The 19,766-nt window shown below is 41.3% G+C and overlaps 1 protein-coding gene across 6 annotated transcripts in view; it reads left to right on the plus strand.

Annotated features, from left to right (window-relative positions):
• Window positions 1-6,479: 6,479 nt before the first annotated feature.
• The window catches only part of CFAP20DC (CFAP20 domain containing), a 143,419-nt gene continuing 130,132 nt past the window's right edge, over window positions 6,480-19,766 (plus strand). The window contains exons 1-2 of one of the 6 annotated variants that reach the window (XM_053378369.1): window positions 6,480-6,896; window positions 18,809-18,901. In XM_053378369.1, the coding sequence (XP_053234344.1) occupies window positions 18,881-18,901 (21 nt within the window). In that variant the 5' untranslated portion in view covers window positions 6,480-6,896; window positions 18,809-18,880. The remainder of the gene's footprint in view (window positions 6,897-18,808; window positions 18,902-19,766) is intronic. The other 5 variants (XM_053378368.1, XM_053378364.1, XM_053378363.1 and 2 more) reach the window with 5 other exon arrangements.

Raw genomic sequence — 19,766 nt, forward strand, 5'->3', positions numbered from 1 at the left:
TGTACGGCAGAAGGTATCTGGACCTCTGGAGCATCCTCTGGAGTTGGCCACGACTGGACCTAATGGTCAGGGGTCCCTTTAAATAATAATAATAATAATAATAATAATAATAATAATAATAATAATAATAATATATTCCATCCCTCCTTTTGGCTTAATAAGGCACCTCGTAGAATTAACCAAATTTAATAGAGGCAAAGCAGGCCCTGCTCCCTGCTCCCAAGAGAAAAGCAAACGCAAGGATCTTAAGCACTTGTGTGAACAGGATAGTACCGGTGCCTGAGATGCAGCAACCAGGGGTCTGCTGCCCTTTTCTTTTCTCAAAGACTTGATAACACAGGTTGAATTTTAAAAGAAAATTGGTGTGTGGGCTAGGACTTTGTCATGGCTGTTTTTCAGAGAGCAACTTTGCTCGTTCTAACACCCAGGCAAGTTGACGTGGGAGGAGATATTCCTTCACATAGAAGGCGTAAGTAATATATGGCTTTATTATGTGTCAGTGTTAATGCCATAAATTGGGCTTGGTAGCAAATTGATAATCAGTGCAGGTGTACAAAACCAGCACAATGTGTCCAGCCAGAAACACCCACGAGTAGCTCAGAGACTGCAGCCCATTCTGAAGACAGCATCTGAAGAGATAGCAGGGCCCAGGGATATCAGCAGACCACAGTTATCTGGTGTCATGTGTCTAGCAGAATCCAGGGCAGCAACAGAATAGAGGGGTCATCATCTCCCCATTGCACCATAGGCCTTTAGACATATAAGATCAGGTCCAGTGCTCTGCATCTATAAGCATAAATGTCCAATTTTGAAAAACGCTGACAGGCTTATGAAGACAGACAGGCCCATGACTATAGATATTCCTTAGATCCTTTTCAATACGAGTGTAATAGGAAGCAGCATGAGCAGGTTAATATAGTGGCCCCCTTTTGCACTCATTTGTGAAGCACATTTGATGGCTGTGCATCTTTCCAGGGGTGGGTATCTTGCACCGTCCTAGGCAGAGTTAGGGGCACCGAAGCACAAGGGAATCAATGAGCCTAGGCACGTCAAACTCCGCATAGGATCGAGCTGTTAATGTGACCTTTGTAGAAGCAGATGAGGTTGACAGTGCTGTGCATTAATCAGTTAGTTCAGTGCTGCTTTTGCTTCAGAAACTAATTGATCTGTCAGATGAATGCATAGCAATCAGCCAGATATCTTGAGTGCTTCCCCCCTTTGGCCTGGAAGCATCTGTCTCAATTGTAAACACAGATAATGTTCTGGATCGTACAAGGATGTACCGTATTTCTCGCTCTATAACACGCACCTGACCATAACACGCACGTAGTTTTTAGAGGAGGAAAATCCGTAGGCATCCCATCCGTAGGCATTCCCTCCATAACACGCACAGACATTTCCCCTTACTTTTTAGGAGGAAAAAAGTGAGTGTTATGGTGCAAAAAATACGGTATCTCTGAGGTGGGGGGAGGAGGAATCCTTCCCCCTGCCCGCCCCTTATCATACAGTTGCTTCCAATGTCTGCATTATCTTCATTCTGTCTTAAATTGCCCATACCAGGGACGCTTTTTGCTCACTTTATTCATCATTTGTTGTTGTTTAGTCGTGTCCGACTCTTCGTGACCCCACGCCAGGCACTCCTGTCTTCCACTGCCTCCCGCAGTTTGGTCAAACTCATGTTCGTAGCTTCGAGAACACTGTCCAACCATCTCGTCCTCTGTCGTCCCCTTCTCCTTGTGCCCTCCATCTTTCCCAACATCAGGGTCTTTTCCAGGGAGTCTTCTCTTCTCATGAGGTGGCCAAAGTACTGGAGCCTCAGCTTCACGATCTGTCCTTTCAGTGAACACTTATCATCATATCTACAAATAAATTGCTTCTCGTTGGGAAAGATACCATCTCGACCAGGGTGGATTGGAGGTCCTCCCCCACATGTATCCTGCTATTTCTCCTTAGGTTTATCACAACCTTCCCCATTCACACTCAGTTCTGTTGGCAGGACAATGGATGCCCATCACCAATGCAGGCCTCCTTCCCAGTGAAGAACTCCTGTGAGGTCAGTTGACATGTAATAATGTTGCTTGGCTGGCTGATATTGGAGCTGTTTGTTCTATGGTACGTTATAACAACAACAACAATTTATTATTTATACCCCATCCATCTGGCTGGGTTTCCCCATGCACTCTGGGTGGCTTCCAGCCGAATATTAAAAACAATACAGCGTCAGACATTAAAAACTTCCCTAAACAGGGCCGCCTTCAGTTGTCTTTTAAAAGTAAAATAGTTGTTTATTGCCTTGACATCTGCTGGGAGAGCGCTCCACGGGCAGGCGCCACTACCAAGAAGGCCCTTTGCCTGGTTCCCTGTAACCTCACTTCTCGCAGCGAGGGAACCGCCAGAAGGCCCTCAGCGCTGGACCTCAGTGTCCAGGCTGGATGATGGGGGTGGAGACGCTCCTTCAGGTATACAGGACCGAGGCCATTTAGGGCTTTAAAGGTCAGCACCAACACTTTGAATTGTGCTCGGAAACGTACTGGGAACCCCTGCTCTCTGCCTGTGGTCCAGCTAGAATTTGGATTGCACGTATGATCTGTAGCTATCCCTTGATGCGTCTACCCTGAAGCAGGGTGTTCGACTACAAGACCTTTCGGTACCTTTCTGATCATTAACATCAAGACTAAGGCAATGAAGTCTGAACTTGGCTCTGCTCTTCTAAGAGTGACAATTCTAAATGGGACCTACAACCTAATATTGCCATGTGAAATTCTTCTGCTCAGCATCTGAGCCAGTCAGCCAACCAGCCATGCCCTTTTCCAGGATATTCCATTTCATTCCACCCCTTTTCCACTTCCCCTCCAACATTCTATGACTAGGGAGAAAGTTAGATGGTGTTGGATTGAAATTGAGAGGTTTCTAGCTGCAGTAATATATAAGAACATAGATGGGGAAAAGAAAGGGTTTGAAAAATAAGGTAATGTTATAAGCTGTAATGCTTTAAATGAAGGATTTGCTGAACAAATAATCTTAATTGGGATACAAGAAGGAGAAGTATGAGGAGGTCTGAGAAATTTGTTATTTAAAAGTATGGTTTATGAATTTTATACCTGTGTTTAATGTTTCTGTTTGTTTTGTTTGTTTGTTTGTTTAAAAAATTGGAAAATTTAATAAATATTCCTTTAAAAAAAAGGAAAGGGCAAAAAAAAAAAAAGGGAGCATGCCCAGTCCTCATTTGGGTTTTTTTTTTTGTCTCATTCCCCCCCCCATAAATATTTTTGTAGTTCTGTAAACCCTGAGGCTTCTGAAGTCTCTCTCTAGTGTATGGATGGTGGCTGCTTTGACTACATTAGGATTGGTACTCAGAGATTTGATTTCACTTTTAGTAAACAGGACTGTTCTTGTTGTTGTAACATTTTCAAAACAAAGCACTCAACATTAAATAAAATTGGGGGCATAGGGTTCAGCAGGTAGAGAAACGCAGGATTTAACTTGTGCGAGTGGATTTTAATTGAATGTCAATGGAACGTTTTATGTTGGCTTTTAAATATATTGACTGTGCAAGCATTAGATTGCAAGAAGCCTCTGTGTTTTCTTCTTTACGTGCAGCCCCCCACCCCCACCTCCTTTGTGGACATCCCTTGTCTCAGCATTTTTGGGTATGCAGACCTCAGTTCTACAGATGACATCCTGATTTGCTCCAATCTGCATTTCATTATTTCTGTTGCTTCTGCATTAATCTATTGGCTCTGGTCCAGTGCGCTGACCTTTGGTGAAATGTGCGCATGATGTTGTTTATAGCCAGTACTTGCATGATGGATTTGTTCACCCTATTCATTTGCACATGGTTTTGCTTCAGTACATGCTGAGCTTACTACCCAGCAGGTTTTTTTTTAAAAAAAAAATTATTTCTTGTGGATTCCGTATGGGTAGCAAAAACCATATAGGCTTTAGCAAACCTGTTCTCTGCACATTCCTCTTGTCTATTTATGCATGTATTTATTGTACTTGGGGCTTCTTGCATGCCACCTTTATGGATGAAATAGCCATTGTATGGGGGGGGACTTTCTAAGCTCTTGTTTAAAATATTTGGGTCTAATTTCCTCCCTGTGACCTTTTCCTCATTACTTCAAAAAAGTTTAGAAGTAATCACAAAATATTCACATATCATTGAAAGTGATGTTATACTAAAGAAGCCTTTCCATATATATTTTTTAAAAAAAGCTTTCCCAAGAGAGAAATGCCAAATCTAAAGCCATTTGTATTTCTTTATATATAAAAGAGTGGGTTTGATGTAGGCTATCTAGCTGATAGATCTTTGATAACAGACATGTTCAGAGACATAATTTTACAGATCAAAACTACTCCTGTAAATGAACCAGATATATTTCAGAACTTTAATATGTGGCACTGTACTTATTCGGTAATCATAATCTAATTGGATATACTGTAATAAAAAATTTCAGAGAATCCTGAAATGGTCCAAAATTTGTGGCTCAATCCTGAAGTGTTATTATTATAACCTTCTAGAAAACAACTATAGACCGTACTCAATAACATGCCCAGCATATGGGCATTATAAATTATATTTCTTTTATATATCTTATTTCTGAATAATCCCTAAAATTGCGTGCCTTTTAGACATTGTAATTGCATTGACAGTTACAAACCAAAATGTAAAACTCTGTTCAGGACATGTTTAAAGCACAGCTTTGAAGAGGCATATTTAAATACATTTGGACCACATTTCAGGGCAAAACCCAAAAAATTAACCCGTGGTGCCACTGACACCCTACACCTCACAACATCCATTGCCTGAGGCAACCACTTCACCTTATCTATGCACCTGTACATCAGCAATGGATCTTTGAACCTTCAGGTGATGTGCACAAGAATACACATCTTTTGCTTGAGATGACTCCAGGATAGCCATCATTTCACTTCATGACCTTTTTATTCCTTACCCTTCTTCCATGCAGCTCAGGTAGAGGATCTCATTCCCAATTTTATTCTGACCACCTTGTGAGGTATGTTAGGCTGAGAGAACGACTTTAACACTTGGCAAACTTTCTTCCATTCCTATGTCACTTCCACACACAAACAAGTTCACATTCTTGTACACTATGTTAAGTTTTTGACGCAAACAATTTTCCAGATTACAAAAATAACCATCTTGAACGTTGGGCAGAATCCACAGCCCACCAAAAGGCATGCAACTGAAGAAAAATACCCTGCTACTTTATGGTTCATAACTATCTTCGTCAATAGCTTGCACAGGGAGAGGGAGTGTTTTTGTGTATGTAAAACCCCCTTAGGTGTCATGTAAATGGATGTGGTCCATACATGAGAATAAATCAACCCATTTCCATCTCTCCCAACTCCTGCACAAAAGCACAAGTAGGAAAGTGAACTTGTTTGTATGTGGAAGTGACATAGGAATGGAAGAAAAAGGAAATCATTAGCCAAACTTTTATCACACAATCCATCTCACACTGGCCTTTCCCCCTTTTGTCTGGGCTGGGCAGAAACCATCCCCTTATAGGACTTGAAAAAGGGTAGAAATGATTGGGAAATGATTTATAATGAATGGGGGGGGGGATGTTTAAAAGTACTTTCCCAAAAAAACTCAGAGTCCTTTCTGTTGGGGATAACTGAAACTGAAATTCCCAGGTGTTAAAAAAATGTTATTTATGTATGCTACTACTGCGGCCTGTGTTTCGTTAGCCCAAAGATGGAAAACAAGCAAGGTCCCAACTAAAGAAGAATGGCAATTTGACAGAAAATGCACAACTTAGTTGGTCTATAAGGTGCTACTAGACAACTTTTATTTCTTTATTTTAGAGATGCTCAGTTTTATGTGCTAGGGGAGCTCGGCACTGCTTAAAACCTTTTCCCTATCTGGCCTCAAGATAGACAGACAGGTAGTGCTTTTTTCTGGGGGGACGCAGGGGCACGCATACCCATAAACATTTTGTGAATCTAAGTTTGGCCTCACCGAGGGGCAGTATTTCAATATGATTGGGAAAAGGAGAGAACCCCTAAACACTTTTTTTAAAGAAAAAAAAACACTGGATACAGTATATATCTTGAGGCCAGATGCGGGAAAGGTTTCCAGCAGTGCTGAGCCCCATATAGATACATACAGTACAGTGGTACCTCGGGTTAAGAACTTAATTCTTTCCGGAGGTCCGTTCTTAACCTGAAACTGTTCTTAACCTGAAGCACCACTTTAGCTAATGGGGCCTCCCGCTGCTGCTGCTGCACAATTTCTGTTCTCATCCTGAAGCAAAGTTCTTAACCCGAGGTAATATTTCTGGGTTAGCGGAGTCTGTAACCTGAAGCCTATGTAACCTGAAGCGTATGTAACTCGAGGTACCACTGTATACGTATTTAACAATTGCATACAGTTTACAGTGAGGGCTGCCCTAGAACCGTCGCGGAGCGCCCTTCCCTCGCCTCTCGGGTCACCTTGGCAACCCCACGCCAGGCGCCGGCCTGCCAGGGAGCCTGACTGCGGGCACAAATCTCTCGGCACGACGGAGAGAAAACTAAATACGTTAAACCATTCTCGCCCTCCCCGCTCCATGTTCAGAGCGGCAGCGGGCAGAGCAGCGTCCCAAAGCTCAGGAAAGACCCGGGCACCTTTCGAGCGGAGCGCCCGAGGCGGGAGAGAAGGACGCGGCGGGTCCCACCTCCCGCGCCCGCCGCCATTTTGAGCCGTTGCGGTCGCCTGGCCGGGCGGGAACCGTGCCGCCTTTAGTCCCTTTTCCCTCGCCTTAGTTTGGGGGCAGCTGGTTGCTAGGCCCGCATGCCCGCCCCACCGCCACCAGCAGCCCCGTTCCGCCTCCGCCTCGGAGGAAAGCCGGCAGGCGCCCCTGCTTCTTCTCCCCTCCTCCGTCTCCCAGGTAAGCGCCCCCTTCTCACGCCCACCTTCTCCAGCCAGGATGTCATCCTAAACACGCTTTTTCCTCGGGAGTAAAAACCCATTGGACTCTGTGGGGCTTATTGCTGCATAGACAGGCGTAGGATGACGTTGCCACCCGCCCCCCTGGCTCCAGGGCTTGAGGGTTTTTTGAGTTTTGGTTAGAATGGCACAACCACCTCTTCTTGGTTGAGTTGAAATCAAGTTCATTTTTCTTAGGCTGCACACAAGGGCGTCCTTTCGTTGCCCCCTGGCTGCGACGCTGCGCCTTTAGCAGCTGTATGGCAGCTAAATCATTTTTGCAGGTCCCCGTCGCTGGAGATGCAGTGGCAGGAACAAACCCTGTTCTATTACAGCTGCATTTCTGCCTGAAGCACAACGGGTTTTTCAGCACAATGACAACCCTGTTTAAGATTATGCAAAATCAATTGCATGTCAGTCTTACACACGTGTTTGCTCCTAAGCAACCCCCCAGTGTGTACAAGTAGGGGGTTGTTCTCAGGTAAGTGTGTGCTGATGATGACAGCACTGCACCATAAAATCACCCTCTAGGAATTATTGTTATCATTACTATTGCTATTATTATTATTATCAGTGCTATTTTATTAGAAAAAGAGGTGCCCAAATTCACCATGAACTTGCTCTCTCTTTTAATGGCAATGGTGCCACCTGAGAGGTACTGGAACTGAGTTCCAGTGAGTTCTGGCTGGGGGAAAAAAGCTGATTATTGTATTTATATTTATTTATATCCCACCTTTTCCCTGGACTGGGGCTCTAGGTGGCTAACAGGTAAAAATAAAACAAACACAGGGGGGGGGGGGAAACCCATACACTGATAAAATAGAAAAGACTAAAAAGAACGCAACAGGAAGCCCAGTAAGGTGTTGTAAATAATTGCTTTCCCCTCCTTTCAATATATGCTTGTATGCAAAATAGGGTTTCTACTTCAGGCCACTTTACTGAATGTGGTGGCGTCATTTATTTCTGACCCACCTTTTCGGGCCAGCCTTTGCAAGGCTGCTTAACACTCGAAGAAATAACTTACCAAAAAATCATATAAGTTAAAGTTATATGGCGGGGGGGACAGTACTCATATTAGTAAAAAGGATGGTTGAATAAAAAAAAACGTTTTAGCGTTCAAGAGATGGCACTAAGTGGAGTTGGTGGGGGCAATTGCACATGTGTGGAGCCACTATTGGAAAGGTGTTTTAGGGATGGACGAAGGAATGTGCTACTTTTCACTGGTCCACACTGACTGCAAGGATATGACCTTGACATGTGGTGTAAATCATGTCTAAAATTAGCTGTTGCTTTAAAAATATGACGCTGGATATCATTGCTCACTTTCCCATTCTTTTAGTAACATATTCTACAACCTCCATGCAGTTGCATTTGGGGGCATGGGTCCACATAAGAGGAAAAAGGCAAAAAAGACTATGTCAGTGAGACTAAGATATTTGTGTTTTCAGATATTTCACATGTAGTCTTGGAGAAAAGGTAATGTAGATTACTGGCAGAGCAACCCCTGCTGGTGTCTGGGGTGCAGGGTGCGGTGCACATGCGTGCTGTGCCATGAGGGCGTGGCATCCCAAGTGGGCAGGGTGCGCTGCCCAAGCAAATGCATCCCTCCTGGACCAGCACTGCCAGAAAAACAGCCACCGGGAGGACGCCCGGGAGGGATACCCGGGAGGGACATGGCTGGCATGTGCTGGCCTGCAGGATGCCCCAGCCGTTGCATCCCTTCTGGGTGGGCGGCCTGTGGCGCACCCCACACTGCTTTTTCGGACAGTGCTGGGCCTGCTGGAGGGTGCCCAGGAGGGATAGCGACTTGGGTGCTCTGCAGCCCCAATATAGCCCCACCCCTCTCTTCCTACGCTACTGATGTAGACTATACAGCAGCAGTGACTAATTTAGGCTGTTCAAGAGTCCTAACTGTTTAAACGATTGTAGCCTTATTCCTTGTTCTAGTACTTGTTTATTTGAAATTAAGTCCCACTGACTTCCAAGCAAGGGTACATGGGGCTATAGCCATGTAGCTTACTTGGAATTGAGTCCCAATTGAATTCAGTAGGGCTTATCCCCAAGCATGATCCCTAACTCATCAGAAAGAAAACCCCAAGCTCTCATCCTCCCTGCTGTTGTGCCTTTTAATAGCAAATTGATCTACTAAAATCAGCTGGTGAATCTTCATGTCGTTGTGATAAGCATCATCACCTGCTAATATCTTTATATCAAGTCACTTTTTAAAGAGCAGGAGCAATAAAGGAATAGGAGCAAAAGCTATGTAAGCTTGCAGAAGATTACAGCTTTATAGTCCAGTCCAATCCATATACCGTGGAAGTAATCTTATATAGAAAGGGCCAACCGAAATGATTAAGGGGATGGAGCAACTCCCCTATGAGGAAAGGTTAAAACATTTGGAGTGCTTCAGTTTAGAGAAATGATGAGTAAGAGGATACATGCTAGAGGTGTATAAAATTATGCACCATGTAGAGAAAGTGGATAGAGAAATGGTTTTCTCCCTCTCTCAAAACACTAGAACTCTGGGGCATTCAATGAAGCTCAATGTTGGAAGATTCAGGACAGGCTGAAGAAAGTACTTCTTCATACAATATATAGTTAAACTATGGAAATCACTCTCACACGATGCAGTGATGACCACCAATTTAGATTACTTTAAAAGTGGATTGGACAAATAAGGCTATCAGTGGCTGCTAACCTTGATGGCTTGCCTGTTGTAAGCAGTATGCTTCTGAGTACCAGTTGCTCAAAATCTCAGGAGGGAACAGAGCTCTTCTGCTCAACTCCTGCTTGTGAGCTTCCTCCACTGTGAGAATGGAATGCTGGAGTATATGAGCCATTGGCCTTATCCAGTAGACTCTTCTTATGTGCACATAGAATTGTACCTGCAGGCCTTAATTTTATTCCATTGGATTAAGGTGTGCCTAGCAGCACAATATCTGGCTTCTATCTAGAAGCCATAAGTAAGTAGCTTCTAACTCGCCAGCCTTACACACTGATCATAAATCCATTTACATGGAAGTCAGTCCCATTGACTTCAGTAAACTTTCTTCCAAGTTAAGTATGCTTAAGATGTCAGCCTTAGTTATTACCTAATATGACTGCAGATATGGAGGGACCCACCTCTCCCACCCCATTTTCAGCTGGTGTTTTCATGCGGCTACATTACGAGAAAAGGCAATGGGGTACAATATTAAAATGTCACTTCACCACACATTCTTTTGTTCTGCATTGTGGCCTGGTGACGTATTGTAAAGTTGTCATCATATCTACTGTATTATCGCTATGGCATAAAGTTGTCATTGCTTTATTGGATATGAATGTATGATGTTGGCAGGGTTGATAGGATACCCAAAATAAAATGGGAATTGTAACAATTTCATAACTGCAGTTTAAAATACGAGAACTTGTGGATTTATAGATCCTCAAGAAGTTGCTGGCCGTCTTCTACCTTTGATGTTCTTTACTGTTAACAAGGAACTGAATATACAAGGAAGCAAAATACATATAGTCTTGAAAGCCACCTGCTTCTTATTCTTCTCATTACTATTATTACAGTCAGAAGTGAAGTCGAGTCCTGCCATGATTTGCAAATATATTATTTTATATTATGGTCACTCTGGTGTGTGATCTACATCAGCAACTGGGTGTGAGTGTGGGAGTTTGTTCTTTTGAACCCTCAATCAGCTTTTGATACTAGCAGCTGTGATATCCTTCTGAACTCCCATGTTGAATTTTTCTTGTTTTTTCCTGACACTGATCTATCTAGAGGACTGGCTCTAGAAAGTGATGTTGAGAAGCTACTGTTCCTTCCTTTGAGTATTGGCCTATGAGTTACCACTGAATTCCATCTTGTCATCAATGCTATTTAGCATCTCCATAAAATGCCTGGGGTAGTTAGTCCAGGGTTTTGGAGTGTGGTGTCATAAAATATATGGGTAGTGCCTTGCTTCTTTTTCATCAGATGCTAGGGAGGCAGTTGAAACTCCAGATTAGTGTTTAGAGGCTATGGTGAGCAGGATGTGACTGAGACTTAATCAAAATAAGACAGGTACTTTTGGTTAACAGGAAAGCCGAGCCAGGAATATATTCCTATCCTGTGTACCCTGACTGTGGTTCTTGTTCTATGCCTTTAACCAGGCAGTATACATTTGCTATTGTATACATTTTAGTTTACAAATAATGTACATATATTGAAAAATTATACCTTATGAAACAAGATGTTATGGTGGACCCAAGAAACATTAGTTGTTAAGAGAGGCAGCAGTCAATAATGCAAAGAAAACTGTCAATTCATTGTTGTGTGAGGCTTTGCTCACTCATCATAGATCTGTGACGTAAATGTGCAAATCAAACAGGACTTTCCTTCAAATATAAACACACAGAGGATTCCATTAAAATTTATTTTGTCCTATATAGAGGCTTTCTTGTAACATTTTTTGTTATTTGCTCTAAGTTACTAGAGAAGACTAATACATGACTTTATTTTCTGTATGAGGATTGGTAGCTAAAGCAGGAATGCAATAATAATTTGTCTTTAGTGTTATGCTTATATTATGTAATACCAAATGGGAATACTTATGCTACTAACACTAAGTGGGGGCATTTATAATGCTCTAAACATAATTATGCAGTATACATATTTCCCAATTTATTTCCATAGTGTGGGGTAAAATACTATATAAACAGAATAATAATTCCACTGTATTTTGTTCTATTAAAATTAGGGATGCCATCTGATGAAAGAATTCTAGTCAATAAAGCACCTAACTTTTAACTACACAATCAATTAAATTTAAGCAAATGTGCATATGACCAGAATCTCAATGTAGATGCCCCTCTTTTTTGAGATAGTGAAACATAAAATTGCTTGCATCTTAAATAAAACTCATCATTCATTGGCATGGCTCTCATATAATGGTAAATCAAACAAACTATAGTTTACGGTACCAGGAATTAGCAGACATGCTGGTGCATGTTACTGAAGTCATGCCTGCCCCCGCCTTCCTTTGCCATGCCAGGAGGAAGCAAACCAGAGCACTGGCATGGTGTTATGTGCAAACTAGTTCTCATGACTCTTTCTTTCTAAACGAACCACAAGAAAAAGCCAAGAACAGATATGGGATGCAGGCGTGATTAACTCTGGCTCACTGTTGTGTGCAAAGCAGGCCATTGTCTTATTTATTCACTATTGGAGCAGAGGACCACAAAAAAGGTAAACTTGTTTACCTTCAACTCACAGGCCTGCCAGATCAATTAATCAACTAAGTTAATGTTGATTAACAATGCAGTTCTGTGCATGCTTACACAAAAGTAAGTTCCATAGTGTCCACTGGGGCTTACTCCCAAGTAAGTGTATTTCCTCAATTACTTTGCCTACTAAAATGAGTAATATTTCTTGAAAAATCATCTTTTTCTAAAAAGGGCCTATGATCCAGAAAGAACACAGGGATTTGCTTTGATGAAGTCTATGTCACCTTGAATTTTAATGCCTCCAGCCTTTAGCATATTTTTCAAATAAATTGGCAGCTTATGACATCTTTATAGGATGCAATAAAGTAGCCATTCTCTCATTTTTCAGCCATGGATCAAAATTCTTATTATTTTACTGCCCTAAAAGCATGTACTTTTAGCACAGCATATCAGCCCAACTGGGGATACAGAACCTGCAGTGCTATAGTTAATGACAGATTAACGGAACAGTGTTTAAAGCTATGTGCCACTGAAATACATTTTTTATTTTCTGAAATTTAGACCACCAGACATTATTCATAGTCCAACTATCTGTATGTAAACGTTTTGATTATTGGCTCCATAATGCTTCTAACACTAAAAACAGAGAATATTCCCAGGAATCTCTTATTAGTTTTACCACAGACCCTGCTTTTATCCTTATTGCACATGTTTGCCTCCCCCAAACTACACTATTTACTGCTAATGCCTGTTTTTCTGCCCCTTTATGTAGACAGGGAACAATCTGTTATGCAGTTTGTATTCATATCAATTAATTCCCCCTCATCTTTCTTCAAAATGTAATTTAGTTAAGACCGATAGAACTTTACATCTCCGTTTAAGTTTAGTCACTTTTGTGGGGAGGGCAGATACAGATAACCATGAGGGCTTGTTTAAAAGATGTGTTTGAAGACCAGATCCTTTAATAACACTCATACATCTTGCTACTATTACTATGGCCATCAAATTAGGCCTTTTCATTTGATAATAAGACCATAGTTTTCTTATTCAGTCAACAACTAGCGCCTACAACAAAATGTTTCAGTGTACTGTATAGTACTTCTGTTTGATGTTGCATTCAGCCAGCCGTACTGTCATGAACTGGCGTGATTTCGGGGAGGAGGAAGAGGATCCTGATGAGGGGTGCAGCTGAGAGTGGGTCACACACGAGCAAGCTGGGGATGGGGAAGGAGAGGTTGTTGTAGACAATACTCGGAGGGTGACATGAGGGGGCAGGGGCTAGTGCACAGGAAGCCGAGCAGCAGGACCCCTCGCCAGAGCCAGAGAGGTCCCCACAAACACGGTGGGTCCTAAGATGTTGGCAACAGCAGGTGGGGCACTCAAGGAAGGAGAGGCAGGCCAGGGCCTGCAGCCTAGTTCACTAGCTGGCCAGGTGGGGAAGGAGGCATGTGATTCCTTAGCTGGCGCAAGGTCGCATGCCCGATCAAGCCTAGATGCTGCAATCAGCAGACACAGTATACGAAGGCAGCAGAGCTGAGGTACTGTGACTGCTCAGCTGCCCTTGTTGAAGGACCTTGCCTGGAATTCTCCTTGGACCTTCACAGGTTTCTACTTTGACTGCTGAACTAACATCTTGGCTTACTGACCCCAGACTGCATTTCTGATCTTTGGACTTGGCTTGCATGGGTTGGCTTCTAGACTTGGAACTTTGTTGTATGGATTAGCTTCGGGACTTGGAACTTTGCCTAGGCACACTGTTGGCCAGGGGATCAGGAGACATGATACTACCTTCATGATACTCTTATTACCCCTCCTACCCAGTTTTCCCTTTTCCCCTCTCTGCCCATAGCAGTCAGCATTCCATCACCACTGAGCATGCTCAGGCCTCATTAGGATGTTCTTGGAGTTTTTACTCCCTTATGATTCGCGCCCACCTACGCTCAACATTTTCTGTACTTCTGTAAACCTTGGGCTTTTCCTAAGCCTGCTAATACCTCCTTCTAGTGTATGGCTGGTGCTGTTTGGGCTGTAGAGAAGATTCACGCTCACCTCTGAACTTTGGAAACACAGCGAATGGTGATTAGCAGCTTTGGAAGTTGTCTTACATTAAGTCAAGCAATTTGTGCATCAAGCCCAGTATTATCCATTTTGACTTGTAAAAGTACTAATGGTGGATAGGAAAACAATGATTACTGGTTTGTTTGTTTGTTTGTTTGTTTGTTTGTTTGTTTGTTGTTTTAAGCTAAGGAATGTATAGTAAATTTCAGGTTACTGAAACCACTCCATTTTGAACTTTAGTTTATGCAACTTATGCACTACTACTAACATCTCCCTGGAGCATACTTTTCCAAAATCAAGTATTTAACAGAAAAGGTCTCAGTCCCTAAAGTCACTGCACATTTCCTGAGAAGGCTCATCCGGGGATCCTGGCCACAGTTTTATTCATATATATTGATATTATTTCAGTATCATAGGCCTTAAAACAGTGTTGATTTATGTGAAGCTGAGACACAACAGAGGCAAGAGTTTATCACATATGAAGGGTCATAGCATCTTTCAGACAAATGAATTCTACATATTGAATATTTAAAACTAAGTCTATCAAAATGACATACCATATATTACCTCAAAATACAAGCTAACATAATAGATGGTCTTAGTAGGGGTGTATTAATGTTCTTTATTGGCTATCATTGTTTCAATATCAAAGCAAAGTAAAAGTAATAATCTTTACAGAGAACTTCAGAAAGACAAAATAACACATGACACTGTTCATCAACTTAAATGCATGTCCTATCAGTTTTTAATACATTGCGGGTTTGTGTTGCATGCATAATTTTGGAATGGGATCTGGTCGAGGATTTAGATGTTCTGTTTGCCATGATCATGATACAAACTTTGAAGAAGATGAAATTGCTCATCCTTCTGATGCATGGCATTCTGGCTGCCTAGATGAGATAGGAACTACTATTACTCTTTCGGACTGTTACACTTTAGGAAAGGCTAGTAGCTGTTCAATATTTGCTCATCTGCTTGCAACACTATCCTAATACCCACGCCTATACAACATTGGGTTTCGTAATAGAGACAAGTTAGTATGCACTATTGGAGCTATTTGAGTTGCTGTAGCGAGTCTTACATTATTATTGTTAGCTCCACATAAAGTATTTATTTGCAGTTGAAAAATGAATACAAAACCTCTATTACTAGAATGCATATATAAATACAGTGGTACCTCGGGATAAGTACTTAATTCATTCCAGAGGTCCATTCTTATCCTGAAACTGTTCTTAACCTGAAGCACCACTTTAGCTAATGGGGCCTGCTGCTACTGCCGCGCCACCGGAGAACGATTTCTGTTCTCATCCTGAAGCAAAGTTCTTAACCCGAGATACTATTTCTGGGTTAGCAGAGTCTGTAATATGAAGCATATGTAACCTGAGGTACCACTGTAATAAGAGCACACATGGATCAAGACAGATGCCCATCCAGTCCAGTATCCTATTCACAGTGGTTAGCCATATGTCTATGGGAAGCCAACAAGCAGGACCTGAGCACTACAGTTCCTTCCCCACTTGTGATTCCCAGCACTGGTATTCAAAGGCATTCTGCCTCGGCAACAGTTGAGGCACAACATAGGGCTATGAATAGCTCCAGCCATCATGGCTGTTCTCCATTAGTTTGTCTTATCCTCTTTTAAAGCCCTCCAACTGCATGACCTGTAATTTCCTGAATTCTGTGTTTAAAATTGGTGTTACAATGGGCACTTTCTACACCTCAGGCATGAACGCTGATACTAGGGGAAAGTCACATAGTTTTGTAGATTAGCAATTTCACTTGGAAGTTCTTTAGAAACTCGTGGATAGATGTCATTTGCCCCTGGTGATTTGTCATTTTTTAATTTGACAATAAGGCCTAGAACGTCTCTTACCACTATTTGCCTCTGTTCTTCACACTCCCTTCCAGTGAAAATTAGTTCAGGAACAAGGATCTGCCCTACAGCTTCCACTGTGAAGACGGATGCAAATAATTCAGCTTCTCTGCAATCTTATTTTCCTCCTTTAGCACACCCTTGACTCCTTTGTCATCTGTCAATCCAACCACCATCCTAGCTGGTCTCCTGCTACTGGTGTATTTAATTTTTTTGTTGTGGACCTTTATATTTTAGCAATGTGCTCTTTGAATTTTTCACACACACTCCATCTCTTATTGTCTGCTTGCAGGGGATGCGGGTGGCACTGTGATCTAAACCGCTGAGTCTCTTGAGCTTGCTGATCAGAAGGTCGGCGGTTCGAATCTGCATGATGGGGTGAGCTCCTGTTGCTCTGTCCCAGCTTCTGCCAACCTAGCAGTTTGAAAGTATACCAGTGCAAGTAGATAAATAGGTACCGCTGCGGCGGGAAGGTAAACAGCGTTTCTGCGCACTCTGGCTTCCATCATGGTGTCCCATATATATGGCGGTATATAAATAATAAATAATAAGTGGTTTAGTCATGCTGGCCACATGACTCTGAAAGCTGTCTGTGGACCAACGCTTGCTCCCTTGGCCTGAAAAGCAGGATGAGCATCACACCCCATAGTTACCTTTGACTGGACCTAACCAGGGGTCCTTTACCTTTTTACTGTCTGCATTTCTTTTTCCAAACTTCATATTTTGTTTTGCTTTCTTCATCAGGACAAGGCTTCCATTTTCTAAAGTAGGCCTTCTTGCTTGCAATAGCTTCCATGTTGACAACATTCACAAGCAGTGCATCCCAGACTAAAATTGTTGGCTAGTGGCAGTTGTGAAAGCATCTTTATGGCTGGAGTATACGGGAGGATTTTTTCCCACCAAGAAGTGTGATCGTCAAAGAAAAATATGCACAAGTAAAAGCTGCAGTGTTGACACTGAGATATGTTTGCTTTCCTTTACTAATAAGAATGCCTTATTTTAAATGTAAGGCACTACCAGACTTTTATTTAAAGACCAAAGAAATTTTGCAGTGCTATTTAACCACATGTTACAATTTAATTCATGCTGTCAATTTAGTAAAGCAATTTAAAGTAATTACTAGATAATACATTTGCTTTTTATATAAATGTCTTAAACTTTTAGAAAACTGATATCTGCCTTGGGTAGCAGATGTGATGAAGTGTACATCAAAGTCCTGGTAATAGACACTGTTGAATCAGTAACATAAAAATATGTACACTAGATTATGATCATAGCATGACTGCTTTGAGATATTTTTCTTTTTAAAGCTCAGTTTTATCTCCCAAATGTAATAGCGAGTATTTTTAATGCACTAGCTAAAGAGGAGGTCATTGTTAATTTCTAAGGTATGGTAGACTTTTATTTCAGACAGTATCACAAAATAGTTAATGTTAAAAGGAAGAAAATGGTACAGACACCATTTTATGGAAAATTGTTCTATCAAAGTTACTACCAGTGCTGTAGAGAAGCCATGCTAAGGCCTGATTTTCACATTCATGTATATTGCTTGATTTCTCTACACTTGATGACTTGGATACTTAACAACTGATAAGTAGATGTTGGAGCCATTTCTATTGAAAGACCTTGCATTTGAAGTAAATGTCAGGTTATTCTTTCTGCAGTGTTCATTCTGCAGTGTTCAGTGATGATTCATTCATTCGTGCAGGTCATCACTCCAAGTCACACTTATCAAGTGATGGGCAAGGCATTTAATAATCAGGACCAAGCTGTAGCCTTTCATGTGAATAGGCTAAATCCCAGTGCTCCTAAATTCCAAGGTACTTCCTTGACTCAAGTGCAGATGCTCCAGCTGAAGTTGCTCATAGAAAACAGCAAGAGAGAAGTTTTTGATAAATGTGCAAGAAGCATCGCCATCAGTTTGATCTTTTGAGCTCTATATGATATGGGCAGCACAAGCTTGCCCTACTGGGCAGCAAAAGGAATTGGGCCTTTTGAAAGTTTCATTCTAATTCATTGGTCTGCAGTTGGCATACTGGAGCCCAGTAAAGTGTTGTAGTCTGATCCAAGGTGCGCTGCAACAAAAGTCATACTACCATAGAAATATATGGTTAAAAAGTAAGAAATAAATCCCCAAGAGCATTTTTGGGTTAAAGATGGGTTCTACTTCAGAAAAAGTTGAAGACTACCGTTCTAATACCCGGAAGGGTCAAGTTCCTTCCTCTGCCGCCTAATAATAATAATAATTTTATTATTTATACCCTCCCCATCTGGTTGAGTTTCCCCAGCCGCTTTAGGTGGCTTCCAGTACATATAAAAACATAATAAAACATCAAACATTAAAAACTACCCAATACAGGGCTCCCTTCAGATGTCTTCAGTAGCCTGCTACTACCCTATCCCCAAGATAGACCATTGAACTACAAACCCCATGATCCTCAGTGGAAAAATATGCTGGCATTTTTATGTGAGGATGTTGCACTACAATTGCTTGAATATTTGTCTTGATTGATTGATTGATTGATTGATTGATGTCTAAGGTTGGATATTTGTCCTGTAAACAGAGAAAGCTGAACTAGCTAGTAAGCACAGCCAGAACCAAGAAGGTGGTCCAGAGTAAAACACACTTCTTTTGCTTCAGATATTATGGGATACTAACTAGTGCTAGGCAGTATTTCAAACACAGTACCATTTGCTATTTTAGTAAAGCTTTTGTGGAATTTCATGTAATGTTTTTTCTTTATTTCTAGTGACTCCTAGAAGCATCCCATTGCTCACTGGTGTATTGAAATAATTGTTCCAGCTGTGAAATTGCTGTCAGGATGTTCAAAAATGAATATCAGGTAAAACAGAAATGTTTATTCGTTAACTTTTACACAAACCTATAAACAAACCTAAAAAAAGAGCAAAATATTGACAACGTTAATTTGAGCTTTTAGTCTGAGCTTTTTTTTAAGCTCAGTGATTGATGTTCATTTCTGTTTTATAACAGTCTAGATCTTCTTCGAACACTTGACCAGGAGTCCACAAACCTTTTCTGGCTTTGATAGTTAGTCAGTTTCTAATCATTCCCAGCCCATAAAGCTATATATACAGTTTTCCTTTAAAGTGCATTTGAAGCACATTTTCCCTTAATGAACTCTGCTTCTTCTAGCTAAGATCCTGTTCCAGCCCACAAGCAGAATATGAGAGCAATAGCAGTCTCCCCACTTGTTTTGCTTGACAACAGATGTTCAGAAGCATACCATTAATTTGTCTAATCCCTTTTAAAGCCATTCAAGTTGGGTGGCAATCACATGGCCGTGAATTCCAGAGGGTTTTTTGAGTGTTTTAAAACATTATTTGCAATGTTTTTAAATATTTGTTTTTAACTTTTTAATACAGAATGTTAATATTTTATTTTATATTTTTGTAAACTGCTAGGAAGCTTTGTTGCAATGAAGTGGTATATCACACACACACACACACACACACACACTCCTTTTGTCTGTCTTGAATCTTTCCTAATTCAATTTCATTGGATAACCTTAGTTTTTAGTATTATGAAAGGGGGAATAAAACTGTTCATATTCCTGACAGAATGCACAATTTTATACGTTCTTGTTCCAGACTAAAATGATACAAATGTTTATTTATTGCCAGCTCTTTACCATAATTATACAACAATAAAATATATAATAAAACAATCAAAGCAGGAAAAGAAAACAA

Source organism: Podarcis raffonei, chromosome 2 (genome assembly GCF_027172205.1).
Source record: "Podarcis raffonei isolate rPodRaf1 chromosome 2, rPodRaf1.pri, whole genome shotgun sequence".
Lineage (NCBI taxonomy): Eukaryota > Metazoa > Chordata > Lepidosauria > Squamata > Lacertidae > Podarcis > Podarcis raffonei.